We start from the raw sequence: 9285 nt of genomic DNA on the forward strand, positions 1-9285 counted from the left end.
CCAGGATCCCCATAACCCAGCCTGCCTTTCCTTGTTCTTCACATTGCAGTTGCCTCTGCTTGGTCCTGGTCACCCCACGACTAGGTCCTGCCCTGACGGCTGTTGGAGTGTCCCATGTCTACTGTGGCTCAGGCCATTACAGATCAGCTGAGCAGGCCCAGGTTTCAGAGGGCAGCATAGCTAGGGGACAGCCTGGCCCAGGGTGAGGGCTCCTGCCCCCCTCGCTCAGGCTGAGGGCTCCTGCCTCCCCAGGGCCTGTCCCTGGCCTGTGTCCTCCGGGTACTTCAGTCCCTTGCTGGTTGCCCAACCATAGGCATCAGTCCTGCCCATCTCCTCCCCCAGCAACAGAGGTGTTTATTTCTTCTTGGGCATCTTCGCTTTTATGGAAGACTTCAAACACAAAGAAACACAAAGCCAGTGAGAATGTATGCACCTGCCACTCATCTGTCAGGCACTGCCCTCCCACACCTGCCTCTCTGCTCTCTCCACAAAGCCCACGCACTGGCCCCGGGTCCTCACTCTGCTTGCCTGGCTCTGCCACGTGGTGGGCTGTGCGCCCCCTCAAACGCTATGCCCGAAGCCTGATGTGTTCCTGTTAGCTGTTACGTCTGCTCCATGTGTTTGTCCTCCCGGCGTTCGGCACCTTCCAGTTCCACACTGTGCAGTAAGCCTGGCCTTAAGGATATCTGCCATTGCTGAGACAGACCTTTGCCCTGGGCAGGCAGCACCCTCAGCCAGGTGGACTCAGGGGTGAGAAGTGGGCCAGCCACTGTATAGTACAGGGACCACTGGGGTCACTGCTGCTTTGGAGAGGCTCAGGCCCTACTAGGGGTGGAAACTGTCTACTGGGAACAGCATTCCCTAGGATCTCCTGTTTCGGGGAAGGCCCCACCCCAATAACCTTGGACTTATTGGCAGAGCAGGCCTAGGATGCCACATGTGTTGGGTATGACTGGCTTAGCCCAGCCATGGCATCTCATCCCCCCATCCTTCTCTACTGGCCACTTCTCCTCATAGTTTTGGGACCCCTGGGGAAGTGATACCCACTGAGCTTCTGTCGCTTTCCTGAAATGCTGCCCTCCAGGGCTCTGAGAGGTTTTAGAGAGAGGTGCTGAATAGCAGACCAAGCTAGGGGAGTCATAGGTTGTGGGTCACAGGGCAGCCACTGTAGTATCAGTATTGATAGGTAATGGCCCTCTTGGCTCACTGGGCCACCCATCCTCTTCTCCCCACAGTGGCTTCTTCTTTCTCTCCAGCTTATTTTCCACACAATTTGCTTAATGTGATTCCCAGCCAAGTTGAACATGACTAATGGTGTTTACCCACCACCGTCGGGCGGGCGGGCGGGCGGGCTGGGGATGGTTGGAGGAAGGAATGCCTGAATGTGTCCACTCATGGTACCCTCTTCTCTTGCAGAGACACAGGGGCTGGTAACTGGCCTGAAGCTGGCAGCATGGAGCCCCTCTTTCCAGCTTCCACACCCAGCTGGAATGCCTCGGCTGCTTCCAGTGGTAACCATAACTGGTCACTGGTGGGCCCAGTATCCTCAATGGGAGCCCCGGGGATACTAGTGCCTGTGCTCTACTTGCTGGTGTGCACGGTGGGGCTGGGTGGAAATACACTGGTCATCTATGTGGTGCTGCGGCATGCCAAGATGAAGACAGTTACGAACGTATACATCCTGAACCTGGCTGTGGCTGACGTATTGTTTATGTTGGGGCTTCCCTTCCTGGCTACACAGAACGCCATCTCCTACTGGCCCTTTGGCTCCTTTCTGTGCCGCCTGGTCATGACGCTGGATGGCATCAACCAGTTCACCAGTATCTTCTGCCTGATGGTCATGAGTGTTGACCGCTACCTGGCTGTGGTCCACCCTCTCCGCTCGGCCCGGTGGCGTCGCCCACGGGTAGCCAAGCTGGCCAGCGCCGCTGTCTGGGTCTTCTCACTGCTCATGTCTCTGCCACTCTTGGTCTTCGCAGATGTCCAGGAGGGCTGGGGCACCTGCAACCTGAGCTGGCCGGAACCTGTGCAACTGTGGGGTGCAGCCTTCATCACCTACACGTCTGTGCTGGGCTTCTTTGGGCCCCTGCTGGTCATCTGTCTGTGCTACCTGCTCATTGTGGTGAAGGTGAAGGCCGCCGGTGTGCGTGTGGGCTCCTCCCGGCGACGGCGTTCAGAGCGTAAGGTGACTCGTATGGTGGTAGTGGTGGTGCTGGTGTTCGTGGGCTGCTGGCTGCCTTTCTTCATTGTCAACATCGTCAACCTGGCCTTCACGCTGCCTGAGGAGCCTGTCTCTGCCGGTCTCTACTTCTTCGTGGTGGTCTTGTCTTACGCCAACAGCTGTGCCAACCCCCTGCTCTACGGCTTTCTCTCTGATAACTTCCGCCAGAGCTTCCGGAAGGTTCTGTGCCTACGCAGAGGATACGGGATGGAGGATGCAGAGGCCGTAGAACCACAGCCGGATAAGAGTGGGCAGCCGCAGGCCACACTGCCCACACGCAGCTGTGAGGCCAATGGACTCATGCAGACCAGCAGGCTCTGAGTGCCGCCGTAGCACCCTGGTCCTGCCAGGCCTCTCTGATGTTGTCCTCTGGGATGTGAGTGTGCTAAGAGACTCTTGTGCCCACGTCTGCAAGCTGGACTCCTCTTGGTAGCAGTGTGAAGACAGCTGCCTGGGGCTAGGCCAAGGGTGGGCAGCACAGCTGGGGTCCTGTGGTGACTGACCATCTCTTTCACCAAAATGCTCTGCCAGGCCAGGGTCTGAGAGTTTGGAGACCGTGAAGATGGGCTTGGCAGGGAGAAAGGGCTCAGTTTTGCCCCCTGGAAATATTCAGGCACCTTCACCTGCAATGTGGCACAACTGTCAGCCTCTCAGGCCAAGAGACAGTTTTCCAGGAGGAAGCCAGGAGATGCTCATGTACACACTGTTGGTTTGTGTCGGTGACTGCCCACCCTGGAGCTGTGCTGGGATGCTGGCCCTCGGCCACTGCTCCATCCATGTTCTGCTTAACATGGAAGCCAAATGAAAGGTAACCACGTGTGCTTGGCCCCAGCCTCTGCTCACAGAGCTCCTAGGCCTCTGTGATCTTGCAGCTGCATGTACTTCGAGGCAACAGTTGAAGCAAGGCCTGACAAAGGAGATAAAACCCTGGGGGCCTATTCCGGCCTTTCCCCATCTTTCTCCAGCGTGAGGAAAGTGAGGCCATGGCCTCCACAGTGGGAATGGGTGTGCAGGGCCGACACATGGTGAAGAGCAGGAAGATGAGTGAATAAACACATGGTGAAGAGTGGACAGAGGAACAGACTCCCCAGGATCCGGTCTATACAGAGTGGCCCCTGAGGGTGACCCTGGGGAAAGACTCTACAGAGGCTTCCCTGAGGTTCAGAGACTGTGAGGCCACACAGGGGACTTAATGGCCCTCCTTCTCTTTAAGGCAGAACGCTAGGGCCCTGTTCTTGGAGGGGGAGCAGGAGGAGCAGGTAGCAACAGGAAGTGCTCCCCGAGCAAACAGCACAGCCTGGAAAGACCGAGAGAGTGCAAATGCCAGTGCCCAAGAGGGCCAAGGCCCTGGGGAACCTGTGATCCCTCCTCAGCCTCCTCCAGCAGTTTCTCTACTCCGGCCCCAGAATGCGCTCAAAGAGCCCCCAGGTCCGCATTTTACTGGGGTCCCCGGGGCACCCTTGGGCCTTTCTGAAGCTGGAAAAAGAAGTTAATCCAATTATTCTCCTGCTCTGGGCCGCCCTGCCTGGCAATGCCTGGCTCCCTAGGAGGGTGTAGAGGCCAGGCCAGCAGGACTGGGCAGAGGAGGGCTGTGGGAGCTGCTGGGTCTCAAATGGGACCCCTCCCGAGACAGATGCCGAGCCTGGAAGGCACTTGTGTCCGACAACCTGCCCCTGAATAAATAATAATAATAAATAGAAATAAAAGCGTTTAATGACTTTTATTTCTAAATAAAAAGTGAATAAATAGAAAATAAAGTGTTTAATTCTTTCCCAAAGCAAATATTGTCTGTGGAGCCAAGTGAGGTCAGCTCAAAGCAGAGAACCCCATAAATACAATGCCATCAGCTCCCAGAGAGCTGACCTCAGATGAGGAAGGTAGGGGGCAATTCCAGCTGGAGGTTCTGGACTCCGTTCTCAGGAGCTGATGGCAAGACTGGCCCCGCCCACCAATGTCAGTGTCTCAAAGGGGAGTGTTCCTGAAAGAAACTGAAGCCACTTTACCTGTAACCCTCTGCCCACCATCGGAACCCCTGGGATTGGGCCACAAAGGGGAACCACACCAAATAGCTCAGGAGAGTGAGTTTTGACAAAGGGGATTCCAGACCAGACAAAAGTGCTCTCAGAGGTGTAGACGTGACAGGCAGCCAGCACCCTCTTGCAGAGAGCAAGGCACCAACATGTCCCATGGAATTAGACATAGAAATGGATGGAGGTGCTTCTTAGATTATCCTTTGTCCTAGAAGCTTCTCCTAGACCTCTAGGCACCCTGTTCCCTATCTTGCCAGCCTGAAGCCACATATGGCAGCAGCAGCATCCCAGCCCCAGGGAGCCCATCCTTTTGTACCCCAGTCCAGGCTCACCCCTCAGCAGGGCTGCAATCTGGCCATACCGCACTCTTAAGACCTTTACTCATTCCACTGACCACTTGATGGTCAAGTGCATACCATCCCAGCCCCCAGACCCAAACCACTAGTACACAATTCCCCTTTTCCAATCCTTCCTGGTGGTTCTGCCATACTGACCCCATGGGCAGGCATCAGTCAGTTCCTATGCTTCCCTAAGCTAGGCTGGAGGAGTATTCTAACAGAGAGAACCACGTGTGTGAAGTCTCAGAGGCCAAGAAACACAGGCAAATAAACCCTCCTGTCAGAATAGGCAGGGTGTCTGGGACATGTTGTGGCAGAAAAGAGGAATAGGTGTAACCCCAGCTCTGCCTCCAGGGTCTCATTATGGGTCACCAGCAAGTAAAGATGAGCTGAGCTGACGCTGGAGGAGGGGAAAGCCAGATGTGAAGAGCGTACAGGTGCTAGGCTACCAGGGATGGGCAGGATGTGGCCTGAGCAAGGTGGGTGAGTGAGACGGGGATCCCGAGGTGCTGAGAGGCTAGCACGACGTCCCTGGCAAGGGCTGGGGCAGTAACCTAGACTGGTGCCTAACGAGGGAGCACGGTACGGCAAGACCCAGGATTGAGAAATGTGTGGACTGTTCTGGGAGTCCAAACTTGGCCGACATGGATGAGCAGAGACAGGACCCTGGACACCCTGAACGCTCCTGTATTAAAGGCCTGATGGGTGTCTAGGACAGCCACGGGTCCTGGACACTATAGTCCTGGGATATCCTCGGCTGCAGTCACGGAGAATTGCAGGGGTAGCCCAAAGCAAACACTCTGGGGCCACCGTGGCGGGCTGCTGATCTACTTTATGGCTCTGTCCGCATCAGTGGGTTTTATTGGACACTGGGTTCCAGCGACTGAGTGACCTTGCCCAGGAAATCCGGCCTGTGGGGCAGGGCCGAGGATGGGGACGGGGACAGGAGATGTGTGTTTGCCTGGCAGGGTGGGGTGCAGGCTGGAAACGGTGGTGACAATCAGAGTCTCCTTAGCAGATCCATGTTGCAGCCGCTCCTTTTGGCCCCCCACACCCATCAGCAGGAGTAATGTCAGGGATCCCAGCACAGATTCTGAGAGAAAGGAACATTGTTCCCATCAGCCACCACTTTCAAGTGTCCTAGGGAAGAAGGGCAGGTAGATGAGTAAAAATGGCAGGCTGCCACTGGCCCAGGTACCCAGGGACACCATTGCTTCTTACTAAGTAGGAGAGACTGGAAGATGTCAAGGCAGAGCATGGCTGGGAATGTCCATTTGGTCTCTCCCGCCCCTCACCCTTCAGGGCCCGCCTCCCGTGTTTCCCGGGACCCTGGCATCTGTCATGGGAAACGGGGCCTCTCCGTGGCAGTGGCGACAGAAAGCTTTGGTGGAAGGACACTTACTGCCTTCAACTGGAAACGATGGGAGCTTGTATAAGTTAGATGGAGGGCAGGGTCAGCATCATCAGATCCAGAAGAGAATACAAGAGAGAGGCCTATGCAGGAACAGCCAGGGACAGTGGCCTCCACCCTCCCTCCGTCCTGGTCCCCCGGGCTCTCCATAGTCAGGCACGGCTGAAAGCTGTTGGGTCCATCACTATCCAGAGTGAGTGCAGGCCAGTGGGAAGGCTGAGACTGGGCAGACAAATCGGAGGTACCTGACCCTTCACTCTGATCACAGGAGAGGATGTCTGTCCATCTGGCCCCTGATTCTCCTCCTTCCCGTGAGACCTGGAGCTTTTGGGAAGGAGCCAGTGGCCAGGCCTATTGCCTCAGAAGTCTGTGTCCTCACTCCTAACTCAGCCCTGAGTAGTTTACACTAGGTTTTCTGGAACAAGTCGGGGTGCTCCTCCTGCTGTGCTCCCTTCCAGCTGTGCTCCCTCCCATCGCTTCCAGTGGAATCATGTACTTGCTGTCTGTGGGTCACATTTCGCCAAGAACCTGTGTATATCTGATCACACTCTATTTGTCCCATCACTGGTTTATCACACTGGCATAATGTCCCCAAGGTTCATCTCTATGTCCTGACAGGTGTCAGCACATCCTGAACAGTATCCTATTGCATCTGGGCCATGCTTCGTGCTTGGCAGACATGTGGATTGTGTCACCATTTGAGCTTGATAATGTCTAAAGCACATGTGATTGCATAAACCTATAACCCCAGCACTTGGGTAATGGCAGCAGGGGGACCAGGCGCCAGGAGCTGAAGGCCAGCCTCAGCTAGTGTGTGTTCAAGGCCAGTCTGGGTTACAGGAGTCTCTCTCTCTCTCTCTCTCTCTCTCTCTCTCTCTCTCTCTCTCTCTCTCTCTCTCTCTCTCTGTGTGTATGTATGTATGTGTGTGTGTGTGTGTGTGTGTGTGTGTGTGTGTGTGTGTGTGCAGTTGCCTATGAATGTCAGAAGGGGGCATCAGAACTGGATCTAGAACTACAGGTGCTTGTAGGCCCCTGCCATGGGCTTTGGGAACAGAACTCAGGACCCATGTGAGAACTGCAAGCCCACTGAACCACCAAGTCATCTCTCCAACCTCGAGAATCAATTTGGAGGCCAATCTCAGATGCAGAGAGAGACCCCGTGTCAGAAGGAAAGAAGGAAGGGAGGGGAAGGGGGGGAGGGGATGGGAGGATGCTCTGTGAGGGGCACACAGAGTATAGGCTGGGATGCCACTTGCTCAAGATGCCCAGGAGGGGCACAGCCAGGAGAACAAGAGTAGAGTCCCATCACTAGGAGGACACTAGTGGCCGCGCATAAACAGATTCCTGACGAGCTGCATGGTGGGAAAGGCTTCCCAAGCTGTGAGTTAAATGCTAATCAACTTTGCCACCAAGTAGAAAGTTTCATGTTGTGTGAGTTTCAGCTAATGATTCAGGATTTGGTTTTGATGGGAATTCACTCAGCTGGAAATCAAATACAAGACAAACCTTCCTTGGCAGGAGCCTTGCCAAAATGTCTGCACACCGGAATATTTTTCCTCCCTTCCTTCTTTCCTTCCTTTCTTTCTTTTTCTTTTTTTGGGGGGGTTTCTGTTTTGTTTTTCAAGACAGGGTTTCTCTGTGTAACAGTCCTGGCTGTCCTGGAACTCACTCTGTCGACCAGGCTGGCCTCAAACCTACAGAGATCTGTCGGCCTCTGCCTTCCAAATGCTAGGTTTAAAGATGTGCTCCACCACACCTGACTTTTTCTTTTTCTTTCTTTTTTTAATTTATTTTTTCTTTTTTTCAAGACAGGGTTTCTCTGTGATGTTTTGGTGCCTGTCCTGGATCTCACTTTGTAGACCAGGCTGGTCTCGAACTCACAGAGATCCACCTGCCTCTGACTCCCGAGTGCTGGAATTAAAGGCATGCACCACCACCGCCCGGCTTTATTTTATTTTTCAAGACACGGTTTCTCTGTGTAGTTTTGATGCCTGTCCTGGATCTTGCTCTATAGACCAAGCTGGCCTCGAACTCACAGAGATCCACCTGCCTCTGCCTCCCAACTGCTGGGATTAAAGGTGTGCGCCACCACCTCCCGGCTCTGACTTTTTCTTTTTAAAAGATTGATTTTTTTTTATTATTTTTAGTTATGTGTTGGTATATATGTATGCATGTGGGTAAATGCATGTGAGTGCAGGTACCATGGAGGCCAGAGATGCCAGATCCACTGGAGCTGGAGTTTCAGGTGGTTGTGAGCTACCAACATGGGTTCTGTTGAAAGAGCAGCAAACGCCCTTAACTGCTGAGCCATCCCTCCAGCCCCTGTATATTTTTCTTAGTTTTATCACATGGAGTGGAGCCAGCGTGTTCCTGATTAACTCTGGCTCTGCACAGCTGGCGGCCCAGGCTGCTGCCATAAATTCCCTCTAACTGTAATCTCTAATTGCTCAGGGCAGTGGCCAGAGTGCCATTGATTTTCCATCTTGGGCCTTTTCACAGGGTGAAAGGCTTATCGCTCTGCCAGGATCGGCCATGTCCCACGGGCTTCTATCACTGTGCAGAAAATCGAATCCTGAGTATCACACCCCCTTTCAGCTCTGGTCATCCTAAGATAAATGAACTGGTAGGGGATGGGAGGGGTGGATGTGGGGGTGCAGGCACATCCCCGAGAGTGTGGGAAGACTTAATCTTGTGTCGCCCTGAGAACTTGGGTCCCCCCACACACACACACACATCTAGAGTTTATCAAATACCCTTTGTTGCCTTCTGAGAGCTGGGGCCTTCCTCTTCTCCCTTGTTCTGCCCTGCCCGCACTATGGCGGTGTTTATGCAAGTCCATGGTGGCATTGCCTCCCTGTGAGCCCAGTTCTGCCCCTCCAAATGGGCCACCTGGAAGCAGGCCTGACCGTGGCTCGCCTGTCTCTTCCACCTGGTGGTAGGCATTTCCTGGGCTCCATGTACAGAGGAGCCTTTCCTATATCCATCTGCACATGGCAGCACTCACACTGTGGATCTGAGGCACTGGTTCGGGGCTGAGTGAGGGTGCTCTTCTCTGGGAGTCCCTGTCCAAAGCCTTCAAAGACAGCAGCCTAGGAGAACAGGCACCCTCTGACCCTCAAGTCACCATCCCACAAATCCCAGCTGCTCTTCCCACATGACCCTTCATCTCAACAGCAAGAGGCCAGGTGTCTGCACCATGGCCAGGTGCCAAGCCCTCCACCCTTCTGAGTCACCTGGGAGCCTCTGGCCCAGGCTCCCTAGCAGTCTTGAAGTACCAGCTGTGTT

General features: G+C 54.4%; 1 protein-coding gene across 1 annotated transcript; it reads left to right on the forward strand.

The window, feature by feature from the left end:
• Window positions 1-1382: 1382 nt before the first annotated feature.
• On the forward strand, window positions 1383-2542 carry Sstr5 (somatostatin receptor 5). The gene has a single exon (XM_059269240.1). It carries the CDS (start codon window positions 1454-1456, stop codon window positions 2540-2542), a length of 1089 nt encoding a protein of 362 aa, XP_059125223.1. The 5' UTR covers window positions 1383-1453.
• Window positions 2543-9285: the final 6743 nt, after the last annotated feature.

Source organism: Peromyscus eremicus, chromosome 8a (genome assembly GCF_949786415.1).
Source record: "Peromyscus eremicus chromosome 8a, PerEre_H2_v1, whole genome shotgun sequence".
NCBI lineage: Eukaryota > Metazoa > Chordata > Mammalia > Rodentia > Cricetidae > Peromyscus > Peromyscus eremicus.

Bases quoted from the DNA above. Each gene is read 5' to 3' on its own strand.
- Sstr5 (XM_059269240.1), top strand. From the start codon at position 1,454: ATGGAGCCCCTCTTTCCAGCTTCCACACCCAGCTGGAATGCCTCGGCT.